The sequence below is a fragment of the Lipomyces tetrasporus genome (assembly GCF_029532465.1).
Source record: "Lipomyces tetrasporus strain NRRL Y-64009 chromosome Unknown POJ06scaffold_13, whole genome shotgun sequence".
In the NCBI taxonomy this organism is placed as follows: domain Eukaryota; kingdom Fungi; phylum Ascomycota; class Lipomycetes; order Lipomycetales; family Lipomycetaceae; genus Lipomyces; species Lipomyces tetrasporus.
Window position 1 is genome coordinate 188,277 of NW_026611608.1, and position 27,409 is coordinate 215,685.

A 27,409-nucleotide genomic window follows, 5' to 3' on the forward strand; every position below is an offset into this window, starting at 1 on the left:
GAACCGTCATGCCTACACGTGATTAGCCTGTGAATGCGTTACCTTATAATACAGCACCGGTTCAAAGGTAGCAGATCAACGTAACCAGGTTCAAAGTCGCCGGTTCAATAGTGCGGCTCGGATTCGAGAGTCGATGCGGGGTTGGTCACTTTGGCCATATTTCTAGCTGCCTCGACCACAATCCACACGCGCACAATCTATCCCATCAATGGCACGACATTTCTCGCATCTACAAATACTCCTTACCCAGTGCTTTAGTAGTTCCTGATACACATGTTGACCAAGACCGTGCCGACGCTGCGCACGCGAGCAACTTCGCTCCTCCGCACATTGCAAAACCACTCGTCCGCATGCCCGTGCCACGCCTGCGGGACTCCAGCTCCATCTCAGTCCGCGTCTCTGTCGGCAGCACGCAGGCTAGCTGTTGCGGCGCCGATCGAGAAAGAGTACGCGTTCGAAATGGCCGCCAGTAATATCCGCTACGGCAACGGCGTCACGAGGGAAGTCGGCATGGATTTCAAGAACCTGGGGGTTAATAAGATTGCAGTTTTTACTGACCAGAATGCGCGTCTTATTTGACATTTTCCGACCAGGTTTAATTGTGCTAATTGATGCAGGTCCTAAATCTGGCACCGATGAAGACTGCGATTGCGGCCCTCGAATCCGAAGGACTGCAATACGAAATCTACTCCCACGTCCGCGTGGAACCGAAAGATCCTGCGTATGCGTCCACTTTACTCTACATTTTCTTCCGATCCGTTAGTTGCTGATATTAGCCTAGGGTCAAGGACGCAATAGCATGGGCCAAAAACATCGCACCAGATGCCTATCTTGCCGTCGGCGGCGGGTCGGTCATGGACACGTGCAAGATCGCTAGTCTGTACGAAGCCTATCCCGACGCTGAGTTCCTCGAATTTGTGAACGCGCCGATAGGAAAAGGACGGCCTGTTGATAGGAAACTGAAACCGTTGATTGCCGTGCCGACGACTGCTGGGACTGGGTCGGAAACGACTGGAACCGCAATCTGTATGTTTGTTCGTCATGGAGTTGTTGAATATGATGCTGACTGGGCAAGTCGACTTGGTGTCGCACAAAGCAAAAACGGGCATCTCGCACAGAGCACTCAAGCCGCTGCTCGGGATCGTAGACCCGCTCAATACACGGTCAATGCCGTCGTCTGTCAAGTCGTCTTCCGGTCTCGACGTGCTCTGCCACTCGCTCGAATCCTGGACCGCAATCCCATACTCGCAGCGCGTTCCCCGTCCTACGAACCCGATCCTCCGACCCGCGTACCAAGGCGCAAATCCGATTTCTGATGTATTCTCGTTCGAGGCACTAAGGTTGACGGTCAAATACCTGCCCCGGACCATCGCGGACCCGGACGACACTGAAGCCCAAGAAAAGATGCTGTTGGCGGCCACCCTCGCCGGCGTCGGCTTCGGAAACGCTGGAGTGCATTTATGTCACGGACTATCGTATCCAATCTCTGGCATGAACAAAGGGTACAAGCACCCGGGGTACCAAGTAGACTACCCCATCATCCCGCACGGCGTCTCGGTCGCCGTCACAGCGCCGCAGGTGTTTAGGTTTACCGGACCGTCAAACCCGGACCGACATCTCGCTGCCGCGGAAGTGTTCGGCGTCGACGTTTCGAACGCAAAGCCGGAAAGCGCGGGTGAGATTCTGGGCGACGCGGTGGCAGAGTTTCTCGTCAAACTCGGCGACCAGCCGCGCGGGCTTGCCGACCTTGGGTTCACGCGCGACGACATTCCTGGCCTGGTCGAGGGGACTTTGCCGCAGGCGCGGGTGTTGACGCTTGCCCCCAGTTTCCAGAAAGACGACGAGCAGAAGAGGGAGGACCTTGCCAAAATCCTCGACCGGTCTATGGCTTATTAAAAGACTGTGTAATGTGGAGTGGTGGTCTATTAGAAATACACATAACAAAATTAACCATGAAGACACAAAGCATTTGTATATCTAAGCCCGTCCAAAATGAATGACATGCTTCTCCAGAACCATTGTCTCAATATATGCGAAAAGAGCCTGTGGTCATGGCCAATCGATTGCGTGTTGTCTATAACTGTAAGATCAAAACCCAAACCGAGAATCTAACTATTTTGAGTGCCAAGGATCAAAAAAAAATATCAACAAAAACAATACTCCATGACCCACAAGAAATTAAAAAACCGTGAATAGTATCTACTTGTCCTTCTTTATCTCAGTCATATACTGTCTGTCGTCTTCCAGCTCGACCTCCTTGACAATCTTCTCCATCTCGTTTACCTGCTTCTTCCATGTCGTGTCGCTCATCTTCGCCTTCTGATCGAACAAAGACTGCTCCGGTGTACGGTACGACCCTCCGATGCGATCCCACAACGTCGTGAATTGACCGTAGTTGTAGTTAAAGTACAGATGATGAAGCGTGTGGCACGCCGCGCCGTTGACGGCCGGGTTGTTGGTCATGTACTCGCCGTCGTGGATGAGGACCGTCCAGATGTTGATGAACGTGAACAGGATCAAGTACGATAGCTTGTGCAGCGGGAACACGAACGGGAACATGTGATACGGGAGCGATTGCAGGTACCCGTCCATAGGATGGAACGCGTGGGACGCGTAGGGGGTCGGCACGATCCACTTGTGGTGCGGCTTGTGGAGGCGCTTGTACACGAGCGGGTGGTGCAGGCCGCGATGGATGAGGTAGATGCCGAAGTCGGTAAATGCAATAAAGAGCGGGTATTGCCAGAACATATAGGCCTTGCCGTACTGACTCGGGTCCCAATACATGCGCGAGTAGCCGTGGATCTCGGCAAGAAACCACGGCACGGTGTAGACCGCCATCACTGGTAGCGAGCCGAGCGCCTGCTTAACCTCCATACGTATCTGGTTCTTTAAGAACTTTGGATGCTCCATGTTGCGCTTGTCGTAGATGAAGATGTACGAGAGGGATGCGAAGAGGAAGTAGAGGACGATACCAAAAATCCAAGTGATGAGGAACAGCGCAATCGACTGCCGGATGATATTTGTACGAGGAATTGTCGACATGTACGCCACGGCTGGCGCCGGCACTAACGTGTACTCATATGGCTCAGAAGGAATGTAAGATAGCGAAAGATTCTTAGATAGCGACGAGACGAGCTCAAAAGACGGGTCGGTCCCCTGAAGGACCGATGTCAGGGCCTGGGGAACCGGGAAGAGCTTCGCATAGATGTGATCAAAAAAGAACGCGTCTGTAATTTCTAAGACGATGTCCATGGTTAATGTTCTTGCTGACGGACTTCCCGATGCACAGCTGTCTTCTGGGTGCCCGACGAGGCCAACGCGCGAGATGGACGAGTAAAATAATAAAACCACGGTTCGAAGAGGTGCACAATCGTTGCACTTTGACGCCAGTTACGGCTGCAAATGCCACAACAAATTGAGGTTAGGGTCAGGCCACTGATCGCGATCAGCTCGGACTCGGCTGGTCCCTGGCCGGAATCAGATAACGGTGCCGAGCATTCCGCCAATGCCGACCCACTCAACCCGAGTACGAGCAATCTGAGCCGCATTCTGACCGGGGTTTCTCGTATTCCTCGGCTTACAAGTCGCGGCCCGCCCATTCCTGCCTGGCCTTGAAGTCCACAGCCTTAATATCCGAAACCGACCATTAGCTATATCATGGCAGCTTCAGCACTCCCTTGCTTAATGCAACTAAGCACAGCCTTATACCGTCTGAACTTGGACGATTTTAGGTCTAGTTTTCTGGTTCTAAAAACGGGGATTGGATCGGCGTGTCTGGGTTGTTTTTGGACCGACTAGATTTATTAATTCTGTGATCACCCAGCCCTGAAAACATAGGCAGAATTGTGGGGGGCGCCCCTCAGTTAGAATCATAATGGCCTTCTCCCAAGGAGATTTAGATCCAAGGTGTATGCTAAAGCTTGCTTTGCGTCACTCAATCTCCACGATTTGGAATTCCTACTGATCCATTGAATCGGAGGCGTCACATCAGAAAGTAAGCTATGAATCTGCATGCATTTGCAGCTGTACCTTGGCCGGCTCATGCTAGGGGTGACAGAGGCATTCATTGAAGTCTGACAGCCGGCGGCCATGAGAAATTCGTGAGTACATTTATACATCATGTTATGGAGGCTAGCTGCTCACAGAAATGTTATTTTAGCTGCTGATTGAAGAGAGAAGGCCCCATCACAATCTCAATCTTACCGGGACACTTGGGCTTCATGTCAGTGATTTTTTTCTTGTTAATGCGTTGCAAGCCCTGGAAATAGAGGATTTCGCCATCCCTTTTTATGGCCTTGAGAGCGGACTGGCCAAGCTGGCAGAAGGGCATTGCCGACTTCATTACAAGGCAACTGTGAATTATTCTGTAACTTTAACGTTGTCCTTCTGGTTGCTTTATTGCTCTTTTCTCCTCGCTGCTTTGTGGGCTTGTCCTCTTTTCTATTATATATGCATATTAAAGTCCCGGTATCGCTAGAATATTCTTGGTTATGGAAACTATCCCTACGTTACAATCTGATCCTTGAACTTGACAGCATGAACTGGCCACAACTCCCGATCCTGTCTTTTGATTGACTCGAATTGTATGTGACTAGCCGAAACATGTTCACACAAATCCAACTAATTCTAGTAGACAATGTTCAACTGTATCAGGACGACAAGGTCCTATAAAACCCTTCTCCTTGGAGCTACTAACACTCTTTCACATTCTGCAAGGGCAGTGGTATTGGCTGTGCCGCTGTGCCTTGGAGATTTCACTAACCGTATATCCGTATGATGTCATTATCTTCTTCGGCATCTGCTCCTCACGTTGTTGGCCATAACCAATCCTCTAAGCCCCGAGTTACACACTTTTTATAATCTCCGTCGGCTTCGGCGGTGGCGCCACTTTCGAACCCGACAGCCAATATAGCGATTTGGGTTCAGGAATCGCAGCGAACTTCCGAAGGACTTTGCTTGTGATGAGCCGCAGGACCGAACCATCAGTTGCAACTCGGAAATATGGGTGTTGGCCCGGCTGAAACTTTGTCTCCCGACTGAAAATTACCACACTACTTCTTGCATTTAGCTCTCTCACTTTGTATGACTCTGGCATGAGGTCACTAGTATGCAATACTTTCGAATGATGCTTGCCATCGCATGTTAGGAGGTCATGGAGTGCTGAGAGGAATTATACAGAAGCTGTTGACGTCTATTGTACAGTTCGCCTTGGCAAACCGGCTCAGATTTTCATCAATATACCATTGGAGTTTTGTCTCTGTTATTTAGTTGACCGCAAGGTCAATATTCGTGTCGAACAGTCGACTGCGCCTTCGTGGCATAGTGCTACAATGTCATCGCCACCAGCGGGCTCCTCATCAAGCATGGCGTCCACCGCCGAAGTCGTCGAGCAGTTGTCGGGGTTTCCCGCTGATCCACCATCAAACGACATATGTGGTACCGATGAACGGATGCCTCGACCATCAAACGCTTCGGAGACCTCAAATCCGAATGGCGTGCTGAACAAGGAACACAGAGATTCGGTATCTGATAGACATGCCGCGACGAATGTTGTTGGATGGGACGGCCCGGCTGACCCTGCTAACCCATTGAACTTTGGCAATTTTAGAAAATGGGCTGTTGCCGTTATATGCAGTACGGGAGCACTGTGTGTGTATGTTCATACGTGTTAGATGCTGAAAAGTGCTGAGATCCAAGACGCTAATTGTGCTGTCACAGTGCTTGCTCTAGTTCGATATATACAGCGACATACGACGGTCTGGAACAGGACTTTCATGTGAAAGAGATCACTGCAATTACAGGACTTACATTGTTTGTTTTTGGTATGGGAGCCGGTCCAATGCTGTACGCTCCTCTATCTGAGTTTTATGGACGGCGAATAATTTACATCTTGTCGTTCATTTTTTACCTTGCGTTTCAATTTCCAGTCGGCTTCGGCAAGAATATTACGTCTGTGTTGGTCAACCGATTATTATCTGGATTAGCGGGAAGCGCTTTTATGTCGGTTGCTGGCGGCACCGTGAGTGATTTATTCTCCAAAGACCAGCTCGGCAAACCCATGATGGTTTTCACGGCCGCGCCTTTTCTCGGTCCGAGTTTGGGTCCCTTATTTGGAGATTTCATCACGCATAGACTTGAATGGCGATGGGTTATATATGTAATGATAATATGGACAGCGGTCATGCTTTGTCTTATTGTGTTATTTGTGCCGGAAACATATGCGCCTGTCCTTCTCCGATGGAAGGCTCAGAAACTGCGCAAGCAGACAGGCAACACAGACCTGCACGCACCAATCGAGAAAATCGAGCGGTCAGTTATCACGACGGTTATACTTAGCTGCAAACGACCGTTTCAGCTATTGTTTTTGGAACCAATGGTTTTCTGCTTATGTCTCTTCACTGCTATTCTTCTTGGAATAATGTACCTTTTCTTCCAAGCGTTCCCACTGGTTTTCGAGAATAATCATGGATTCGAGAAGCAGCACGTCGGCCTGAGCTTTATGGGTTTGCTCACCGGCATCATCCTTGGTGTTCTAACAGAGCCATTTTGGATGTCGACATACCATAAACTCTCTCTCAGGTCCGGCGGTTCTAGGCCAGAATTTCGACTGCCGCAGGCCATGGCGGGCGCTGTATTTGCTCCGATAGGCATATTTTGGTTCGCGTTCACGACCTACAGAAGCGTACAGTATATTGTTCCAATCGTCGCTGGCGTACCATTTGGGTTCGGGATTATTCTGGTGTTTTCTGGCGTTTTCACGTACCTTGTTGAAGCGTATAGACCGTACTCGGCATCGGCTTTGGCGGCAAACGGTTTCCTGCGGAGCTCCTTTGCGGCCGTGTTTCCGCTCTTTTCTGTACCTAGTAAGTCGTATTCCTAAGTGCTAATCGTGAGGCGAGGTTAACCCAATTTAGTGTACAATAACCTTGGCTACACCTGGGCATCAGCACTTTTAGCTTTCTTGTGCCTAGCCTGCACGCCGTTCCCATTCCTATTCTACAAATTCGGACCGTATTTGCGGAAAAGAAGTCGATTTGCATGGACAAACCAGGACGAAGAGATCAGTCAGCCAGAGGCCGCGTCATCTAGTGAGAAAACGCAGACGGAAGATAGAGATTGGGAGAAGGGACCAGAATAACAAGTTTTGACAGCATTCTATAGATGTTTCGGAAGTTCGGTTGGTGAGTATTTGCTCTCACATTTCCCATTGTTGCATAGGATCTGGATACACTGGGTGTAAATAGATGAGTTCCGGGATAGGTTTGATAGATTTCATTCATGTATGTAGTACATAAATTTAATTCGGACATTTTCGTATTTAAAATAAATTCCAAGCATGAGATCGAAAGGCAGGAATATTAAAAATATCCATAACCGCATTTAGCCTTCCAATTAGCATCGGAAAGTACCGTCGTATCGCTCCTACGCGTTGCACAGTGTCTGAGATCTCAGATTGCTGTCTGGAAGCGCAGCCGCGCCGTTGCTACTTCAATCGCATATTCGCATACACGACGAGCGTTGGGTTGTGGAATGCTTTTACAGGTTAGTGGCAAATAAACTAGTTTCCCCGCATGTCACCAAGGAGCCTGTGGCTGTGCGAATCTCACCATTGGTCCCCACAAAACAGGTGCTGCGCAGCAACGGACACTCTCTTTCCATTCAGGAACTGATTGTGGTTTGTATCAATTGTCAATGGCATCTGCCCGTCATTAGCGACCGTTAATAATTGGCTGTCGGGACTAATTATCGTTATTGGCATGATCAGTATTGCTGCCTGTTCAAGTCCCCTTACTGGCCGCGCGATTGAACCGAGATTCGGAAGGAATTTGACTTCGATTTGTCGACCATCGTATCTCAATTGATATAGCTAAAGTACCTTCTGGTTCTCTCAAATGCTGCTGATGCATTAAGATTGGTCAATTTAATCCGGAAATTGCCGCGTGCTTGACCACGAGAAAACTGTGACATCTATCCCGGCCCCCAGCATTGCCAACATCAGTGTTACTATGTCATGAGCCCTATTATGAGGATTTTGTGGGGTATTGGACACTACGTATGGGCTACTACGGCAAAAGCCTATCGCTCTAGGACATACATGTTATTTAGTGGCAGTAACTTTTAGTATTAGGCTTTTCCTGCTTCGGCGTAGAAAATGCCGTGTACCTCGTGAGCAGCCCGAGGTTGGAGCGAGGTGCGTCGTGTCAAGGTCAAACTTGTTCGGGGGGTATCGGCGAAAGAGGGGGGGACTCGTGCGAAAGACTTTGTGCCCGGCGATTCTGGGACAAAAAGCAATTGTTATGGCGGGCACTGTCTATTCAGGCTCGAAGAGGTACGATCGCCGAAATGCAGTCCTCGGGCGCGGCGCTGAAGTGGGTGAAACGCAATTGTGCCTGCCGCCAACGTTAACCAGCAAGCACTGCGAGTTCAATCTCAATTCGACTGGTACGAACGCTGGTTGCCGGAAGCGGCATCTGTTGCTTACCGGCGTCCTGACCTGGTAACAAGGCGATGCGTGGAACGTGAGATATCCGCCACGTGCGACCGTCCCCAATGTCGCGTGCGTGAGTTGAAAGATTTGGGTATTCGGGATGACCCACATCAGCAACTCGTCATTAAGAATAGCCTTTGCCAGAGCGACGTTTAGTCGCACATACTGAATTCAGGGTTCCGTGCTGCTTTTCTCGCCACACGTACAATCTCTTGAACACCGTCGTATATTCATAGTAACTGAATTATGGTAGGGGGACAATGCGCGAGTCTTCCGGTGGCCAGAGCCACTGTCACGCCTGCATGCTAGTTTAATTATAAGTGAAACAGAGCTCCCTTCTGACATGATCTTGTCCTTATCATATCCATCGTCTCGTCTCGCCTGACAGTCAGACGGTTGAGCCCCTATAACTAAGTGCGTATAACTGCAACTGTCAACATCGATCATGCCTTCGAGCTGCGGCACACCGCGTTCCTGCTCTGGACGACGTCGAGATAGGAGCTCATCTGTCAGAAGACGAGTTGATAGGGAACCTCGGTCGCGATCTGGTATGTTGGTTTGCCTACGAAGGAATCGCAGTTGGAATTAATGCAGCTTAGGGTGCCTTACGTGCCGCCGTCGCCATAAACGATGTGATCAGAGAAGTCCTGGCTGCATGAACTGCGAACGACTCAACATTCATTGCGAGGGTTATGTGTCTATCTTGCGTTGGCAGGATCGTTCCATGCAAATCGCATCGGTCACGGACACAAACTATCGGAGCCTTAGATATGTCAATATCCAGAGTGAGCATTATCGAGATTACAGCGATGAAATCGATACGCTCATGGAGCTCTATGCGCCATTTGATGTTCTCACAGACAATATGGAGTTAGTTCGACCGCCTTTGGATGTCACTTGTCTCGAGACTGACTCCCACTCTACATCATATGCGTCACCTAAGTCGACACCTTTTCCGCATATCCCTGTCCCGCGGTCCTGCGACGATTCTGCCCCAATGAACTTCGACGGCTACCGGACCGTCGAAACCTTGGCTAGTGCTGCAGTTCGGAGCGACATGGCCAAACCCTTGCAGCTATCAACAAATGTCGCCTCACCAGTGCCTAGCAGTCCTCTCAGCGATACGGAATACTCAACATCGTCGTCAGGCAATGACTTCTTATCACCGCCTTTGGACAGCCAGTGTTCCTACGCGATCCAGTCGGGGTCTGTTGATTCGTCCAACGAGGCAGGATTCCATCCTGCATTGTTAGATTTCAGCAAGTCTTGGTCTCACAACGAGGCAGGTTTCCATCCTGCATTGTCGGATTTCAGCAAGTCTTGGTCTCAGAACTTGCATGCGCATGACCTTTACGGACTTGGGCGTACACTACCGCTAGAGTTTGGATCGCATCCTGATGACGTTTTCTTTGGCCATTAACTTTTGATCCTCATAGAACTTCTTGTATGATAAATTTGGACATGTTATTAAGAAGTATTAGCTAATTAGTACTCTGGATAATCTTGGTGTTTGGAATTTTTATTGGTTGTTTTTGCTGGGATATTAGACCTGCTGTTCATGTCCAGTACAGTCCTACGTGGATTTAATTTTCGCACGTATGCGAGTGGATAAAGAGACTTTCGAACTCACGTAATTGTTGCTAAGCAGGAATCATCTGGTGTTCCAAGCAGCCCCGCAAAATATCAGAAACCAGATCTTCCAAACGACAAAATGCAGCATACGGCACAAGTATTCTCCATCGCGTCTTCGTCGGATGATGCCGTGCCGCGGAATCTGCCAGAATCTTTCAGAAAACTTGTGGGTAGTTCCGAATTAAATTATGACCGTGCGGCATCAATTGCGGCCCATGCACCGTACTTGGTAGAACGGATTGGCTCGGATACAAATTATTGCGATGTATATTAAGAGCGCCATCAATTCCGGCTAAACTGCCATGTGGTCCGCGGATCCATCGGATACTCAACAATCGTTATTGACCGAGAGGTGATTAGGCGAGAACTCCGCGATACACATGAGACAGCGGCAATTTGCGTCTAGATCTGCTTGCTTGATATACCCGCAATCTGGGACTGCGGAACAGATTGTAGAATAACTAAGAATCTACCGTAAACTATCACCCATTATGATCAAACATGGTTCGAACCTGAAATGTGAGAGTCTGCGTCTGAACTGAGTAGGTAGTTATGGGTACGCTAGTCAAGCTCCCGTCAGCACAATGCAACTAAATATAAATAAGTATAGCAGGCATGAGGCATCATAGGAGAAGACATAAAATTCATCATTAAATGACTCTTTTCAACGAACCTTCAATAACATGAAAGGGAAATCATAATTCGAGCCAAGCATGGGCAGCGTTGGCCAGGGTGCCGAAATGCCCAAAAAAACGAAGATTGCAACTGTGAGCTGCACGTGAACTGATGTGATTTGTGTGACTAATGTTACTCCGGCTTCTACATAACTATTGCTTCGGACAATCACGTTTGGCTGTCAAGAGAGCAACAAGTCTCTCAAAGAATTGGGCCGGATAGTCTCATCAAGCGTCCAAATTGGAAACCATCGACATAGCCATTGGTAACGTTTCGCTCCGCCAACCCAAGCCCGATAAACCGCAGCTGTTCTTCAAGCCTGGCAACGTTAGTCGTGCTTCTTTCATTATATTTCCCTCGGAATTTCAGCTTAATTAACTGTTTATGATGGTCAATGGCATTAATTAATAATTGCAATTATTAGATGAAAGCACTAACTCAACTCATTAGTGACTGCCACGTGCCCGTCCCAACTTCCCACGTGCGTTGTGCCATGCACAGCCTATATACAAGTCGTCACCTACGGGAATACTTCGGTTGTTTGGAAATTTAACTGTGACGATGTTAACATTTGTCGCAGCTCTAAATTGCGCACGTTAATGATCCTCTGATCGGCGCTGTCGGCTTTGCTGATGGCCCATAAAGAGATACCAGTACCGCATAAATTCAAAGATTCTCTGCGGACTAGTGTGATGATGACGCTTCGCTTAATGGGTATGATTGAGAAAAGACGGGCAGTTAATGTGTGTTCGAATGTAACAATCAAGGGAAACTTGCCAGGGGTTAAACTGTCGCTCAATTGACTCCTCCATAGCGAACACTGTGTCTGTCGTATAGTCTGATATGGAATGTTCGATTGAGTCTGCTCTGTTGTGAGGTAAGATGCCACGAAGCTGCCGTCCTTCTATTACGTACGAGTCCGTTGCCAGTGACGAGCCAAATTGAGTGCTGGTACTCGTGGCCTGGTTCTCACGTGAGTGGTATGGAGCTCCTAGGCGTGAACTGCAAAGCTACATGCCCACTGGAACCTAGAGTCCTTGCCGAGGACATGGAGCCCAATTGAGACCTAGAGCGATGGCGGAGCAAACAAGGCAGTCAAATGAATATACATTTCATTGGGCTTCCTGATATTGCTCTTGCCGGAAATAGGGGGCGATGATGGCATACAAATGATAGGTGAATTTTGATGAATATAATCAGATTACCGTTGGACAGCACATATTGCCGAGGCAATTGTTTTGTGTTTTAAGTTGTGCACTCATGACCGTGCCCCACTGGTTTCATGATTGCGAGTCGGCTCAATGGAGCACGTAATAGTTTGAATACAGTGAAGATATTAAGTTCACCGCCAGTCTGCGGTAGATAGGAGATATACGTGGACGCCACTGCCACGGCTTCAGATCATTATTTCGTCCATCCACGTGGCAAAGTCAACTTTCAGTACCTGACGCTCCCAGTTTCTCCGAATCCGTTTGCCACGTTTTCAGTATTGCAAGGTCCGGTCGTATCGGACATCTGTATTTGGAGGAACATTTATTGGAGACAAGTGCCGGTGAGATGTGAAGACGTGAATAAATAGCCGGTCTTGCTGGTCCCGTGTGAAGCCGGCAAGCATATCAAATTATTATACTTCACCATTTAAGATCCGCATGTGGATTCTCGCTGCTGTCAGCCATACGAGAACGGGCCACATTGGCGCATATAGTTGGCATTAGCCTTAACGATATATATTCTTAGGTATCCCATGCCCTTTTGGCATCATTTTAGCTACGCGCTGTCATTGCATTCATTTCAGTTCGCTCTCTTCCCCACACTTCTCTAGAGAATATAATGAATGAATATTCCCTGGATTATGACTTCTCCTGCCCAGACACGACCGTCCCGACAAGGAAACGACACCACTCGTCGCCGAAGGTTTGATCGTCAGCCTCGGTCCAGGGCTGGTAATGTTTCATTTTATCCTTCGCTTTTGGTACATGAGTGCTGACTGAGAAATTGTCAGGTTGCATTACCTGCAGAGCTCGGCATAAGCGGTGCGACGAGCGGACGCCGACCTGCCAGAATTGCGAGTCTCTGAACATCCTGTGTGAAGGCTACAACGCTCAGCTTCGGTGGCAGGACAAGTATATGCGCATGGTAAATATTCCTGACACCTCCTATCGCAGTCTGCGCTACGTCAACATTAGCCCGGAGCGGTTCAGCGAAGAGATGGAGCGACTCATGGAAGAATTCTCGCCCTTTGATGTCGATCATAACAACGACCTCGTCCGAAATAAAGATAAGGTTGTAATTACAAATCTCGACGTCGCGACATATTTGTGTCGACCTACAGTATTTACATCCCATGGCGGTTTCGATTCCCATAACGCTTCACAATACAACTTATTGCAAAATGACGAGCTATATTCAGAGCGAGTCAATTCAAAGTTGCCGTTACCGACAGCTATAAACGATATATTTTCTGTAATATCCCACCGATCCATGTCCGAAGTTGACGACAGCAATTATTTGTACATGGCCCAGGCCTATGCTCCATTGACGAGCGAATATGTATATGCGCCAGCCGTACCTAGCTCTTCAGAACTGATGTCATCATTGGACCCGCCGCTGTTTTATTGAGAGTTGTGTACGCTAAAAGTGAGGTAGTTCCGGTTCTTTGCCTTATCAAATTTGGTTTCATAGGTGTTTAAAGTAGGATAGACAAAGGGTTTAGACTATTGGCAAGTAGATCTGTTACCTGTTTGCACTGTGTAAATTAGTATTGTAAATTTATATATTTAGTATACAAGGCCATACATAGCCGCACAATACCATCTTCATAACCGGTACTCCCTGATCCTGTCTCAACATCCAAAAGGTGTAATAATACAATTCCTGCAGAAGGGCTTACATAATCCTACACTCCAATTTAATAATTCCAGGCCATCATGCCATTTCATAGTCTACGGTATCAATCCAATCACCATCACACCTCAGCTCATCACATTACCAGATTCGTTTAGCAACCATCTGGAACCGTTCTACCCCTTGCAAGTCAGTTGACACCTTGTTCTTCTGTTGCTGCTTTTGTTCCTCGTGTTTGTCGTCGTCATCCGGTTTATTAACTTGGTCCCGAATTCCGTCGCTCATGTCAATCAGACCCCATGCCCCGCCTTTTCTTTCCCCCTTTACCTGCTCGTCTGCGAATGGCCGCTCACTCCCAGAAGAAGCCGGATATTGACGCGCTTTGGCGCGTTTGAATTGTTGAATATCGAGTCGATGGCGGCTGTACTCCAACAACAGCGACCCCAGAACAAGTCTCAAAAGGACAAACATCGAAAATATTACGAATAAGATACCCAGATACAGGCAGACCTCAATTGTCGACATCATATATGATGCGGCGTACTCTAGGACCAACGCACTCGTACTTTCGTTGCCACCAAATCCTGTCGGGTGTGGACGCGCAAGTTCTCTGCCGTCATCATAGCCTGACACAAACGCCGCAACAGTGCGCGTGGGAATTAGAAAAGAGCGACTAGGCATGATCAGCTGTGCCGTCTGGGCTGTTGACTTGACGAATACGCAAACAAGCGGGATCAAAGGCACACCGATACGTTTTGTAAGATTGGTTTGTCCCGAAAATCCGTTTCGCAACTGGTCACGGCAAAACACGTCCAGAAATCGGCTGTAAACTTTCGGCTTCAACTTGTTGAATTTGGCGATGTAAGAGTGTTTTAGCCAGTCCACGCAGACCTCGCTTCCTAGGACAACAATTGCGGGACCCCAAAATGCGCCAATAATCGTGTTCATGCCTTTCCATGATTGTGGAATAATACCTGTCGATGATGTTGAAATTTCCCCAATATTTCGGAGACCAATAATTAAAAGCATGACCCACAATTGAAAGCGTTCAGAGATATCCGCGCAAGTTAGCTGGAACAAATTCTCACGCTCGAACTTCTTGAAAACAGTAGACTTGATCTCGCCAAATTGATTAGAGAGCAGAAGTGTAAGTAGAGCGTTAGAGTATGAGTTCACGGCAACATTGAGAGTGATCATTTGGCAAAACAGTGCGGCCGCATGCAGAAAGTTATAAAATATGGAGGCCATTATGAGGATACACAGACGGATCGGTCTCTGCAAAGTAGTGTTGGAAAAAAGCACCTCTATAATATCCTGCCCCAAACTACAGAACAGCTTGTCGCCAATCTATCAATTTGTTAGCTCAGTTGGATTTTGATTACCTCGCGACTCATACCTCTAGGACGTTGAACATGACGTAAAGTTTGACGGCAGATTGGCCACGGATATTGTGGTACAATACACTGGCATTGAGACCCGACAAAAAGTAGACTGTGCTGATCAAAACTACTGCTTGAACAAGATCGACCTTTTGAGGCTGTTGTAGGAGTAGTGGTTTGTTGGTTAAGAGCGACGTAAGTATCCGATATGAAGCACGAATAAACCGCAACGGCAAAATTGTGAAATAGTATAGGAATGAATCCAGACACGTCAAAAAGCCAAATAACAGTACCTATCACAGTTAGCTACCAACCACGGCCAACCTTGACAGACCAACACTGCACCTTCTCCAGCGACAATGGGACCATAAGAAAGCTGACGATTTGATCCAAATCTGACTCTTTAAATGCGGCTGCATCATCGCTGCTGGATGATATTTCGCGTTTGAAGTTAGTCCATAATGTGTTCCATATTCCTCTGTTTTTCTCCGTTGGCCATCGGACCGCCGACCGTCCGTTTGATCGCTTACGGTCTCCAGGCGCCTGATGTCGACGATGCGTGGCTATTGTTGGTAACTCGGCGACTGAATTCGTAGATGGACCTTCTGCCATTGAACATATGTCGGAAGACATTTGGTGACATATAGAATGGGACTTGTGGAGTCTAGAGGGCATCGGAGATGAGTCCTTGGCCGCACGTCAGTCTCTATCATTGCACAATTGCGGGGGAGCTAGTTCTCAAACTGGCATATACATCGTAACTGGCCGTTGGTATCTTTTGCCCCAGAATAGTTTAAGAAAACTATGGAGTCACAAAGTCACCACTCGATCACAACTCACGACCCACCAGGTATATTAGGAACATTTAGTTGACGACAATCAGATCCATGCGATATTTTGTCAAGACGGTTAAGTGAAGGTATGCGGAGACTACCAGGACTGTTGTAATTGCTAAATGCTAATATATGACATACCCAGACGGCAAATCCGGAGTCTAATGCTGTACTCTTGAATTTCCGGGTGGACCCCAGCACACCTGAATTCGATGTTTAATTTGATCGCAATTACTAAATCTAGACGGCAGGGGCAGACTAGTCCTAACAGCCTTTCCGCTGGGAATTCAAGGCGGGTTCAGCAGGCCAGGAGAAGCGCACCTACAGGCGCACGTAGTGCATCAAATATCCAAATACATGGAATTTCCAATTTCTCTTTCTTGACGGTTTCGAGCAGTAGTCACAGCAATCAAATGACATCAGTATTGTCATTCGACAGCACAAATCCAGAACGTCGATTCTTTTGATCTAGCCAGCCTCCCGATATCCGCGCGTTCGCCTTTGCAAACAGAACCTAAGAAAGGAACAGAGTGATGACTGAATTTATCGTCATAGAGTAGCCTTCGTGAGCGTTGACAGTGGTATCGAAAGCAAATACACAGGATGCGGATTTTCTCTACAGATATTTATGGCATTCGGTACCGAAGTTCAGGCTAAAGTGTCTGTGGTGACGATGTAAGGGTTACCTGTGATCGTAAATCTAGTTGTAGGCCGTCGTTCTAGCCAAGACAATAAGTGGCCGACCAACCCTTGAAGCAGTATAGCGGAAGGAGGTCCCTCTTCAAAAAGTAGCAGTACATTAGAAACATTTCTCGCCCTCTTGATGACAGGCCATGACTGCGACCGCTGGTTCTATTTCAGCACTTTTCCTTTTGGCGTGTAGAAGCGATCTGACAACTATGTATGAAGCAGAACGGACCGAAGATGTCGCTGATTCACCGATATCGGAGCCAGGCACAGCGAGATCGGCGTGAAACAAGAAGACTGAGCAATATGTGACTTGGAGTCGCCGACATCGCTCACGGCGCAGTGGTAAGTGCAGATAATGATACGCAATTGTGCCCTAAAGGTTAACGTTCTTGAGGTTGTATGATGCTTAGAATCATACTGCCGGCGATTGGGCTGCGAGTCAGCATAATTAATCTGAGACAGAAATATCAGCGCCACATGGAAAATTGTAATGGCATTAGTGGCGAAGATATTTTCTAACAGCTGTAGATAGCAACAGCCACCCCCATGAAACTAGAAAGGTTAAAGTTAGCAACTTAGGCCGCCAAATATCAATGTCCACGCTAACTGTGGCAATTAGCTCCAAATTGATAGTTCAAAATTTTCCATGCACGCGCTTGATAACTTGCTCCGCACATTCGATGACTCGTCGCCGTGAATTTATATGGCCTTCCAGATCCCCATCTGTCAACATCAACACTCAAAGCTACATCGAACAGATCGCAATGCCGTCAGCAGTTGAAGGACCGCGAACATTATACGACAAGGTCTTTGATGACCATGTTGTCAAGGCCGAGAATGGCACTTATTTGCTCTATATCGATCGCCACCTCGTTCACGAGGTCACCTCGCCCCAGGCATTCGAGGGCCTCACCAATGCTGGCCGAAAAGTGCGAAGAGTGGATTGTACCGTATGTCAAAGTCTCACTGATATCGCTGGACTAAAGGTTATATGAATTGTGGCCCAATGCTAACCGTGCGCAGCTCGCGACTGTCGACCACAACATCCCCACCACTTCTCGGAAGACGTACAAGAATTTGAGCACTTTCATTGAGCAGGACGATTCTCGTCTCCAGTGCACAACCCTCGAGGAAAACGTCAAGAATTTTGGCCTTCGCTACTTTGGCCTTGACGATGCTCGCCAGGGAATTGTTCACATCATTGGCCCCGAACAGGGTTTCACTCTCCCTGGATCGACGATTGTCTGTGGTGATTCGCACACCTCCACCCATGGTGCCTTCGGCGCTCTTGCGTTCGGCATTGGTACTTCTGAGGTCGAGCACGTTCTTGCTACTCAGACTATTATTCAGAATAAGTCCAAGAACATGCGAATTTACGTCAGTGGTAAGCTCCGCCCCGGCATCACTTCCAAGGATCTGGTCCTCCACATTATTGGCCAAATTGGCAACGCTGGCGGAAGTGGATGCGTTATTGAATTTGCCGGCGAAGCTATCCAGGAACTTTCTATGGATGCTCGTATGTCTATGTGCAATATGTCTATCGAGGGTGGTGCTCGTGCCGGTATGATCGCACCCGATGCCACTACTTTCGCCTACCTCAAGGGTCGACCGTTAACGCCCAAGGGAAAGCTCTGGAATCAGGCGCTTCAGTACTGGAAGACACTCCACTCTGATCCTGGTGCAAAGTTCGACATTGATATCACTATCAAAGCCGAGGACGTCATCCCCACAGTCACTTGGGGTACTTCGCCTCATGATGCGCTTCCCGTTACTAGCAAGGTCCCCGATCCAGCTGACTACATCGATAATCCAGCCAAGCAAGCTGCCATCACCCGTGCGCTCAGTTACATGGGTTTGACCGCGAACATGCCAATACAGTCAATCCAGATCGACAAAGCATTCATTGGCTCCTGCACCAACGCTCGTATCGAGGATATGCGTGCAGCCGCGAATGTTGTTAAGGGCAAGCACATTGCTCCCAACGTCAAGCGTGCAATGATTGTTCCTGGTTCTGGTCTTGTCAAGCTGCAGGCTGAGCACGAGGGTCTCGATAAGGTTTTCGTTGACGCCGGATTCGAGTGGCGTGAGGCTGGTTGTTCTATGTGCCTTGGTATGAACCCTGATATCTTGTCGCCTCAGGAGCGATGCGCCTCGACTTCAAACCGAAATTTCGAGGGCCGTCAGGGTGCTGGTGGTCGCACTCATCTCATGAGTCCTGCAATGGCCGCTGCGGCCGCTATTACTGGTCATATCACCGATATCCGGGAATACTATAAGGAAGAGAAGAAGGCGGCCATCGAAGTCTTTGTCCCATCGTCAGCATCAGCGACCGACGTGAGCGAAACTGAGTTTGAGGACAGTGAGACCTCCGACTCCGATGTTCCTGAGGAGAACAAGACTGCCGCTAGCACGAGTACTACTGCGGCGCCATCAGGCACTGCATCGGCTGGTACTGGCATTCCCAAGTTCACGGTACTGACTGGCTATGCTGCTCCTTTCGACCGATCAAATGTCGATACCGATGCCATCATCCCGAAGCAATTCCTGAAGACCATCAAGCGCACCGGTCTCGGTGCCGGTCTCTTTTATGCTGACCGCTTCGACGCCGTCACTGGTGCCGAGAAGCCGGACTTTGTCCTTAATCAAGGCGTCTACCGCCAAGCCAAGACGCTCGTTGTCTCCGGTCCCAACTTTGGTTGCGGCTCGTCTCGCGAGCATGCCCCATGGGCACTCGCCGATTTCGGCATCATGTGCGTGATCGCGCAGTCTTTCGGCGATATCTTCTTCAACAACTCGTTCAAGAACGGTTTGCTACCGCTGATTATCGATGGCGAGATTATCAAGGAAAAAATCATGCCTGTGGCGGACGCTGGCCAGCGTATTACTGTTGACTTGGTCAAGGAGGAGGTTCGAAATGGCGAGACCGACGAGATTTTGGCCACCTTCCATATCGATGAATTTCGAAGGCATTGTTTGATTAATGGTCTCGACGATATCGGATTGACTCTGCAGAGTGAGGGTTTGATTGCCAAGTATGAGGACTACCGTAAGGCGACTTTCCCGTGGTTGGAAGGCGGCTCGACCCTTGTCCGGCCGATTGTTCAGGGCAAGATTCCAGGTGTTCCTAATGCTGTTGAGTGGTAGAGTTCGTGCGATGAATTTAAACTGTACGTTTATGGAGTAGAAAATCTGTTTGGTTAGTGGATAAAGGTGCATTGGTGGGTAGTACGCTTGAATGTAGAAGATGCCGTTTAGTAGTAAAATATTATAAAATATACGTTTTATTTCCGATTTGTATGCTCGAGTCAGGCAAATAGTAGTCGTTTAAATATTCAAGAACATGCAGACAAACGTGCGGTATCGAAGGTGGATGTGTCCCGATATCGTAACTCCCAACCAAGACGAACGTGGACGTGCACGCTCTGCGCCTGATGACCAACGCAATTTGCCCACAAACACATCACTGAGACCTACCTACGTTCTATCCCGGCCAGTTACTTGCAGCGTGATTTATCAATACCTTCTCACTCCATTACGATTTGTTCGGGGCTGCGTAGCATTTGAGTTTCTGAAACGCCTTAGTCCCATACTGATTACAACGTGTCGACAATGGTCAACACATTACATTTGTCGGGGACGTCCTACGACGTATGCTCTACCACCAAATCGTTTTACCGGAATAGATGTTAACCTCTACAGATCGGATTCAAGCACGGCACTCTGGCCCGGTCGCAGATCCACTCATGTCTGGTTAACTACGCGACGTACTTTGCCAACGCCGGCATGTCGCCCGGCGACGTGGAAGATCTCGCATCCGCGTTCTCGTCGACGATCCAAAAAATCACACCCCACCTGCACGACGAACTGCGCGGCATTGCCGACGGCGCCAATGTTCCACTTTTCGACATCGTCGCCCTCAACGCGCGGTCTGAGATCGCACTCGCCGCTAGGCCAGCATCGGCCCGACCGGACGAGGACGAGGACGAGGATGAGGACGTGCCCATCCCACCGGACGGATGCACTACGTTTGCAGAAACAATACCCGGTGGCGCGCAATGGCTCGCGCAGAACTGGGACTGGCAGACGTCCCAGCTGGCGAACCTCGTGCTGCTTGAGATTGAAACGCCGGCCGAGTCGCCTGCGCGGGGCATCAGGCTCAACACGATGACAGAGGCCGGCCTGCTGGCCAAGGTCGGCTTCAACTCTGAGAAAGTCGGGGTCTGCCTGAATGCGCTGCGTGCGACGGATCTGGACGCGAACAAATTGCCGCTGCACGTCTTGTTGCGGCTCGTGCTGGAGTCCGGGTCAGTTGCTGACGCGCGGCAACGGATTACGGACGAGTTTGGCGGCGGCGCCGCATGCTTTGGGCACTTTGGTGTTGCGGACGGGATGGATGGCGGTCATGCAGAGAGCTGGGAAATTGGGCCATACGGAATTGGCGTTATAGAGCGGGATCAGAATGGCCGGTTGTATCACACGAACCACGCTTTGAAGGAGGGATTGCAGATTCATGAAGTCATCTGGCTTGAGGACACGAAGGAACGACTGGTGAGGTTGAAAGAGTTGGTCGAGGCTAGCGATAAGAAGAATGACGTCTTACGATTGAGCGACACGCAGCAGAAGGACAGGATCTTCGCGTTCCTCAAGGACGAGGATAACTACCCCAACTCAATCTGTCGTGCGAATGATCCCTGCCAACGTGGGTTGCTGGGCGAGATGCAGACTGTCTTTTCGATTGTTATGGATCTGAAGGACGCTAAAGCGTGGGTCAAGGTCGGGAGACCAAAACAGATGCTCGAAGAATTTGAATTGGCGTTTTAGTTGATGGGCCGATGCATTTTGCACTATTGTGTCACTTTGTATGAGTAGTATTTGTGTCGTTGTGAGGGGTTTCCATATCGCTATGCCAGTGAAGGGAGTCAGGATTGCGATTATCGCCGGTGCGAGCAGATCAATTGATTCAGAACGCGTCCCATTCGTGTAGACTTAACAGAAAAAATACAAGTAAAAACTTAAAAGATGCGCGTCTTGACTCGATGTTGTGATATCAAACATCTCGTCTTGTAATTTCAAGGATCAATTAGCAGCGAAAGCCATAAGCACACCATATTGCCCTGGCCGTGACACTAAACGCTGACAACTAGTCTATGGGTGACACGAATTGAAATTTCTCTATTCGCATTTGTATTCGCAAGTTATAGAATTACGGATCGGCACGGATACACGGATAACGGATACATCCGCGGATATCCGTCAAAAAATACGGATACGGATAGACATTAGGCAGATACGGATACGGATACGGATAAAGCAATCTTGATCAGTCATATCCGGATCGGGAGAAAACTAGAATATCGTCGAGATACACTATACAGAAATCAAGAACATTGCGTCAGCTGTTCAGGGAAATGAACTGGTTACTCACCTGGCAAGCAGTCTATCCAGGGCGACCGTAACCGTTCTCCCGTCATTTCGAAACGACACAGTGAGTCTGACCGTTTTTGGAGACTGGCTATGCGATATCTGGGCCCAAGATTCACCCACCCTTTCTCGGCACAATTTCTGTTCAATTTTCCGGTCACAAGCATGCCTCTTGATCTGATGAATGGAATTGACATATTGCTGAAACGCATGAAGGATGCAGACACAGCACCACGAATTGTGTATGAGTGCGTTGAACGGATCAAGACTTTCCTTAATACCATGACCTGTCAGCTGCTCCAGCCATGCAGGCATGCATACTTTTCACTTACGTTTTCAGCATCCCAACCTATCTGCCGATGAAGAGTATGCGCCATCACGGACAATTATGGGACAATGATAAGTGTGGTAACTCGGATCATCGACATGGCGGGTTGTTTTCTTCACTAAGCTATTAATAGTCTATTGAAGGACAGGCCATATCTTTACGCCGGACGAAACTCAGCAAGCGTTCATAAATTTTAGCAATCATTCAAAGAGCTACCATATTAGTCTGGTTCTACTTGGTTGCATGCGATTTGTATATATTGATCATAGCGTCCGGTATGACTCTGCATCAATCAGTGAGAACCTGGCAAAGGCGGATGTCATCCAAGCATATCCGACCCTCCAGAATGGAGATCCAGAGTTCCATCCAGGTCTTCAATGAGCACCCTAATTTACGAGAAGAGGTACGATAATCACTGCTGGCAGGGAACGAAGATTTGCTGAAGTGATGATTGCTATTGGAATTAGTGAACATGAGTGAAGACATTCACGTAGGACAAGCAGAAGTTGTAGTAGATGCAACGTGTTCATCGATTCGCATTAGTTGACTGACGGATTAATGACCTATAATTAAGTGCCATTGCCGTTATACCCGGATGATAAATGATAGAATAGATTTTGTCTGAGAGTTGAGAGCTGGCAAGGTTTTATTTAAAGTGTTAGATCACCAACAAACCAATCCTCCCATTACTACTCATCATACATATATGCGAATACAGGATCCTTAACATTGCATAGTTCTCATGGTACACCATCCAGTAATGACAGGGAAGCAAACTATTCCTATCCGCCGATTATCACACTATCAGGGTATGGTGATTAAACTTGATGCCAAACTACGAAAATCTCTGTGTCCAAGGTAAGACTATCGCCGTGGGGAGAGGCCGTTAAAGGTCGATTAAATTTTGTTGCCGCTGAGCTGTCGTCTTAACGTCTCAATAGTACACTGTTGTCAACGAAATGACTTGCAGACAAGTCCTTGCTGACGAAAAAAAGCACTGGCAATGCGAGTGCAACATCTAGCAGACGCGCGAGAAGTTGTCGCCATCTCCTTTCGAGCGCTCGGGTGCGGAAGAAACTTCATACTGTGTCTTAACATGACTGTATTTGATTCACTGCAATTCCGATTAGAACATAGCTGGATTTCTTAATTCCTTTCACTTATTGGGTTCCCATTGAAAGCCCCATTCAAAACCTAGTCCAGCACAGTCAATGTCCCGGCCATTGAGCTGACATCACGAATCGTCGTCACGCCGCAACCTATAGTACTCTAACTCGCCACCCAACACAATGAAATCATCTTCCTTCAGGGATTCAGGCGAAAATTCATTCTTTCCGTTCAAAACCTGCGATTCTTCGAAATCGACAAGAACCATCCTTCGCTGTTTCGTTAGAAGAAAATTTCGCAAACCCAAATCCCCGTGGACCACACGGTGCGAGTGTATCTGATGTACAATGGCTTCCGTTTGTAGCGCAATCCAATGTGCTTGCGATTCGGTCAACTCTCCCGGAGAATACCACGATAATGGCCAGCCATCGATATATTCGATCAAAATGACTTTGACGCTCCGATCTGATTCCGCTGGTCGATCTGCAAAGTGACAGGCAAATTCACCGTAGAAAATGGGGACAACAGAACCTTGAATTGAAGATAATGACGAATAAGCTGCAGCCTCTTGTGCAGAGTAGTGATTTGTCACGACTTGCTTTAACTCTTCAGGGGAATCATCGTCTGGTAATTCATCGACTGGAACAAACAGGGGATCGAAGAATTTCGCGACTACTTGCTGTTTAACCGGACAAGTTGCTCCGGTGGCCCGTTCGATCTCCACCAGCACAATCTGCGAGTGGCGGGACTTTCGTACGCGAATATGCTTCTTAATTCGAATCACAACTGTCCCATCGCCTTCCGTTGCGCGCAGGGTAAAATGGTACTGTGACCATAAGTGTTCTGAGGTCCTTCGATATCGTTAATGAATGCCAGTCTCAAAGGGGGGGGTAAATCAATGTTCAGGATCGGAGGACACTCAGAGACGCCCTGCATAGCAGCATTGTATGCGACTTGGAGTAAAATGATTTGATTTCTGTGTCGCTTAAAGAGGAGAGACTGTGAGTGTCCAATCCAATGACAAGTGCGAACAAAGTCAAACTAAAGTAAAGTTTGCGGGAGCCCTATCCCTAATTGCCCAGACCTGAAGTACGATTATCTGGGTTCCACACCGCCCCGACCAATCTTAAATTCCTTCGTATTTATCATTCCCCTGCTTTGTTATGTCGGCTCTTTCTCATCAGGAATCAAGACCAACAGACTTCCCAATTGATGGACTGCCTCCAGGCACGCTTCCCCACCCTGATGCCACCGCATTAGATATTTGGCGCGTGCTCAATTTTCCGTTATCGATGTACACCGTGAATGCGGGGCCCGATCGTTCCACTGGCCACGATTCTTCTGCCTCAAATATAATCTTCGGTTCCTTGAGAAACCTGACCCCGTGGAATTTATCGGCTTAACAGACTGCGTATCTCGCTATGATACCTCCCTCTCTGACTTTTTTCCCATTGAACCTGATCGCACCTACTGTCTGGACCTGGAAGCTGATGTGTTCGGGCGGCTCATGTTTACCTTGTGCACCGGTTAATGTGATTCTTCAAAGCATATACCCACAGTTCAATATAGGTTGCAAGTCGGAGGTGAGGTGGCTCAGGGGAGATGGATATAGCCGACTTGACATGAATTGGCAATGCAATGGAGTAATATTCGCAGTCCTTGAATTCAAGCGTCCGTATTCAATAAGATATTCAGAGTGGAGAAAGCCAATGACTGGAGCGGGACAGGTCACAGGAATTGGTCAAAGGATCGCTAGGCAGCTGAAGAAGTATGGATATTATGCTCGCACGCCCTACTTTGGAGTTTCTGACTGGTTCACACTGATGCATTTTAATACTTGGAGGTCGCATGACGGTATGGAAAAAGCAGACGGGAGGCATTCCGCCGTCTAGTCCAGCAGAATATGCTTGGGTTGACCTGGATGGTGCAATGCGGATGGCATTGTTTTGCTTCCTTATGGAGGCTCTGCAATGGAAACTATCCAGTAGTTGATTATTATCGCATGTGCAACATCGATACAGGACGGATTGCCTAACTCTTCAGGGATCAATTAACACAAAGCTATGCGGACATGGTTCTTTGGTAAATGCCATTGGAACCTGATTAGCACGGTCTTTGAACTAAGAAATTATGTATTTTGCAAGGCTTGTAGTATTGCCTCCATAATCACATGCGCAGTACAATATAGGTTGACAATTCTGTTTAAATGAATATAAGACATTGCCGTATTTACTCCAGCTCGATTTGAGGTCTGAGCAATGTTTTGTACAATACAATTCACGATAAAATTTCTGAAACGCAGGAGCGATAGTGCTTTATAGACAGCATGACCCCTCGGCCGACCTGGAGGAAATGAGATTGTTCATATATGACCAATTCGGTGTCACTGTTAGTGCTTCTAAATATAAGCTGGTGGCGCGCCGACCATGGCCGACTTGCGTCTAGGTGATGTTGTCGTCGGCGAGGGTAATGCAGTCTGACCTAGGAAAGATTGTCGAAAACGGGCGAATCGACCGAAACGCCACGCCAAGATATCCTCCGCAGATCCTAGGCACAACTGGGTCTGTTTTACGAGCAAAACACGAACTAGAGCCCAGCCGCATCGCCTTTCTTTTTTACGAGCGAAGCTAGAACAACACCCGAACTACGGTCGACCGAATGCGCTAGACCATCTCTTCCGTGCAGATTACAAGCATGAGTCTGGGCCGGATCGATGTGATACATGCGACAAAAGCAGGCTGGTGGCGCGACACGAGGTCTTCCAAGAAGCCCAAGATCCATTACGGCGCAGCTGCCTCCGGAAATCAAGTCATGCGGTGCACCCAGACAAGAGACAAGTTAGCTCGCCAATTTCAGGTGATAGGTTTCGAGATGGAGGCCGCTGGCTTGATGGATACTCTCCCTTGTCTCCCAATCCGGGACGTATGCGATTACTCGGACTCCCACAAGAACAAGGAGTGGCAGAGGTACGCGGCCGGGACCGCGACTGCGTATGCGAGGTAGCTGTTGGATTCGCTGCCGCCAGTAACTGACGCACAAGCAAACGCTGCTTCAACAAGGCACGTGGTTGATCCTACTGGTAAGACAGCACTCAACCTCCTAACGCCCGTCAGAAGCATCCTAACTGAGACTGTAAGCAGATCGACCTGTATCGACCGATCGTCGACAGCACCTACTGGAATCTCTCAAATTCGAGCAGATGGATGCTCGCCAGACCAACATACAACCCGCCCAAGCTAAAACATGCCGCTAATTTCTCAAGCACCAGGCAGACGAGGAATGGCTCGACCCCGCTAAACGATCACAGCACCATGGCTTCTTGTGGATAAGGGTCAAGGCGGGTGCAGGGAAATCGACCATAATGAAATACCTGTACTCAGAGGCGAAGAAAAAGAGTAAGAGCGACCCGAACGCTCTCGTTGCCTCGTTCTTCTTAAATGCTCTAGGCGTACCCCTGGAAAAGTCAATCGCGGGCATGTACCGGTCCTTGCTGCACCAGCTGCTCGAAATGTTTCTAGACCTACAGACTGCCTGGACGACACCGACATTGTTCCACGCCACCGGCCACCAGCAAGGGTGCCCTTCATTGAACTCGTTGAAGGAACTTTTCCGAAGCGTTGTCTCGGGCCTCGATAAACACTCATTTACTTGCTTCGTAGATGCTCTTGGAATGTGAGAGCAACAGGTCAGAGAGATGGTCCAATTTTTTGAAGAAGTAGCGGCACCCTGCCAGTGGCGACATCCATTTCCGAATCTGTTTCTCTAGTCGATGTTCGCAAAGGGGTCGTCCTCACGCTCGAGGATCAACCAGGTCACGAGAAAACTTGGCGCAGTATATTGAGAGCCGTCTCAACATAACAAGACTCACCCTCCTCGAAGAACTGAAATCTGAGATCCTTCGCAAATCCGCTGGCATCTGCATGTGGGTCGTCTTAGTTGTGGACATCCTGAACAAAGAAACAATAACGGCCCCCTCTCCGTGAAGAAAAAGTTGGTTGAAATCACGGACAAG

General features: G+C 48.5%; 11 protein-coding genes across 11 annotated transcripts; 8 read left to right on the forward strand and 3 right to left on the reverse strand.

Moving 5' to 3' along the window:
• The first annotated feature begins 148 nt into the window (after window positions 1–148).
• On the forward strand, window positions 149–2,048 carry POJ06DRAFT_41979 (alcohol dehydrogenase). The gene is made up of 4 exons (XM_056191005.1): window positions 149–564; window positions 618–721; window positions 782–1,026; window positions 1,076–2,048. The coding sequence occupies exons 1-4, from the start codon at window positions 274–276 to the stop codon at window positions 1,894–1,896; spliced, it is 1,461 nt and encodes a 486-aa protein (XP_056040100.1). The 5' UTR covers window positions 149–273; the 3' UTR covers window positions 1,897–2,048.
• Window positions 1,901–3,339, reverse strand: POJ06DRAFT_263048 (uncharacterized protein). The gene has a single exon (XM_056188823.1). It carries the CDS (start codon window positions 3,250–3,252, stop codon window positions 2,200–2,202), a length of 1,053 nt encoding a protein of 350 aa, XP_056040101.1. The 5' UTR covers window positions 3,253–3,339; the 3' UTR covers window positions 1,901–2,199.
• A 2,024-nt stretch (window positions 3,340–5,363) lies between these two features.
• POJ06DRAFT_283868 (major facilitator superfamily domain-containing protein) lies at window positions 5,364–7,138 on the forward strand (the record flags this gene model as incomplete). Its single annotated transcript, XM_056190138.1, has 3 exons — window positions 5,364–5,653; window positions 5,719–6,863; window positions 6,915–7,138. 3 exons carry the CDS (start codon window positions 5,364–5,366, stop codon window positions 7,136–7,138), a joined length of 1,659 nt encoding a protein of 552 aa, XP_056040102.1.
• Window positions 7,139–9,212: 2,074 nt separating this feature from the next.
• Window positions 9,213–9,908, forward strand: POJ06DRAFT_271679 (uncharacterized protein; the record flags this gene model as incomplete). The annotated part of the gene is made up of 1 exon (XM_056189513.1): window positions 9,213–9,908. The coding sequence occupies one exon, from the start codon at window positions 9,213–9,215 to the stop codon at window positions 9,906–9,908; it is 696 nt and encodes a 231-aa protein (XP_056040103.1).
• Window positions 9,909–12,647: 2,739 nt separating this feature from the next.
• POJ06DRAFT_271680 (uncharacterized protein) lies at window positions 12,648–13,414 on the forward strand (the record flags this gene model as incomplete). The annotated part of the gene is made up of 2 exons (XM_056189514.1): window positions 12,648–12,738; window positions 12,798–13,414. The coding sequence occupies 2 exons, from the start codon at window positions 12,648–12,650 to the stop codon at window positions 13,412–13,414; spliced, it is 708 nt and encodes a 235-aa protein (XP_056040104.1).
• A 366-nt stretch (window positions 13,415–13,780) lies between these two features.
• On the reverse strand, window positions 13,781–15,651 carry POJ06DRAFT_271681 (eukaryotic membrane protein family-domain-containing protein; the record flags this gene model as incomplete). Its single annotated transcript, XM_056189515.1, has 3 exons — window positions 13,781–14,986; window positions 15,036–15,311; window positions 15,364–15,651. 3 exons carry the CDS (start codon window positions 15,649–15,651, stop codon window positions 13,781–13,783), a joined length of 1,770 nt encoding a protein of 589 aa, XP_056040105.1.
• A 1,583-nt stretch (window positions 15,652–17,234) lies between these two features.
• On the forward strand, window positions 17,235–19,863 carry POJ06DRAFT_263063 (aconitase family-domain-containing protein). Its single transcript, XM_056188824.1, has 2 exons — window positions 17,235–17,491; window positions 17,565–19,863. Exons 1-2 carry the CDS (start codon window positions 17,306–17,308, stop codon window positions 19,683–19,685), a joined length of 2,307 nt encoding a protein of 768 aa, XP_056040106.1. The 5' UTR covers window positions 17,235–17,305; the 3' UTR covers window positions 19,686–19,863.
• A 75-nt stretch (window positions 19,864–19,938) lies between these two features.
• POJ06DRAFT_263066 (acyl-coenzyme A:6-aminopenicillanic acid acyl-transferase-domain-containing protein) lies at window positions 19,939–21,564 on the forward strand. Its single transcript, XM_056188825.1, has 2 exons — window positions 19,939–20,189; window positions 20,241–21,564. The coding sequence occupies exons 1-2, from the start codon at window positions 20,151–20,153 to the stop codon at window positions 21,360–21,362; spliced, it is 1,161 nt and encodes a 386-aa protein (XP_056040107.1). The 5' UTR covers window positions 19,939–20,150; the 3' UTR covers window positions 21,363–21,564.
• A 1,960-nt stretch (window positions 21,565–23,524) lies between these two features.
• POJ06DRAFT_241310 (uncharacterized protein) lies at window positions 23,525–24,333 on the reverse strand (the record flags this gene model as incomplete). The annotated part of the gene is made up of 2 exons (XM_056186127.1): window positions 23,525–24,183; window positions 24,225–24,333. 2 exons carry the CDS (start codon window positions 24,331–24,333, stop codon window positions 23,525–23,527), a joined length of 768 nt encoding a protein of 255 aa, XP_056040108.1.
• A 224-nt stretch (window positions 24,334–24,557) lies between these two features.
• Window positions 24,558–25,596, forward strand: POJ06DRAFT_263070 (uncharacterized protein). The gene has a single exon (XM_056188826.1). The coding sequence runs from the start codon at window positions 24,819–24,821 to the stop codon at window positions 25,287–25,289; it is 471 nt and encodes a 156-aa protein (XP_056040109.1). The 5' UTR covers window positions 24,558–24,818; the 3' UTR covers window positions 25,290–25,596.
• Window positions 25,597–27,073, forward strand: POJ06DRAFT_278799 (uncharacterized protein; the record flags this gene model as incomplete). The annotated part of the gene is made up of 3 exons (XM_056189767.1): window positions 25,597–26,387; window positions 26,457–26,529; window positions 26,660–27,073. Exons 1-3 carry the CDS (start codon window positions 26,092–26,094, stop codon window positions 27,071–27,073), a joined length of 783 nt encoding a protein of 260 aa, XP_056040110.1. The 5' UTR covers window positions 25,597–26,091.
• Window positions 27,074–27,409: the final 336 nt, after the last annotated feature.

Excerpts from the sequence above, each read along its gene's own strand:
- POJ06DRAFT_41979 (XM_056191005.1), top strand. The coding sequence starts at position 274 with ATGTTGACCAAGACCGTGCCGACGCTGCGCACGCGAGCAACTTCGCTC. Across the intron at positions 565-617 it reads CAGTTTTTACTGACCAGAAT|GTCCTAAATCTGGCACCGAT; the intron begins GCGCGTCTTATT and ends TAATTGATGCAG. Across the intron at positions 722-781 it reads GTGGAACCGAAAGATCCTGC|GGTCAAGGACGCAATAGCAT; the intron begins GTATGCGTCCAC and ends ATATTAGCCTAG.
- POJ06DRAFT_263063 (XM_056188824.1), top strand. The coding sequence starts at position 17,306 with ATGCCGTCAGCAGTTGAAGGACCGCGAACATTATACGACAAGGTCTTT. Across the intron at positions 17,492-17,564 it reads TGCGAAGAGTGGATTGTACC|CTCGCGACTGTCGACCACAA; the intron begins GTATGTCAAAGT and ends AACCGTGCGCAG.
- POJ06DRAFT_263048 (XM_056188823.1), bottom strand. The coding sequence starts at position 3,252 with ATGGACATCGTCTTAGAAATTACAGACGCGTTCTTTTTTGATCACATC.
- POJ06DRAFT_263070 (XM_056188826.1), top strand. The coding sequence starts at position 24,819 with ATGATACCTCCCTCTCTGACTTTTTTCCCATTGAACCTGATCGCACCT.
- POJ06DRAFT_263066 (XM_056188825.1), top strand. The coding sequence starts at position 20,151 with ATGGTCAACACATTACATTTGTCGGGGACGTCCTACGAC. Across the intron at positions 20,190-20,240 it reads TGTCGGGGACGTCCTACGAC|ATCGGATTCAAGCACGGCAC; the intron begins GTATGCTCTACC and ends TAACCTCTACAG.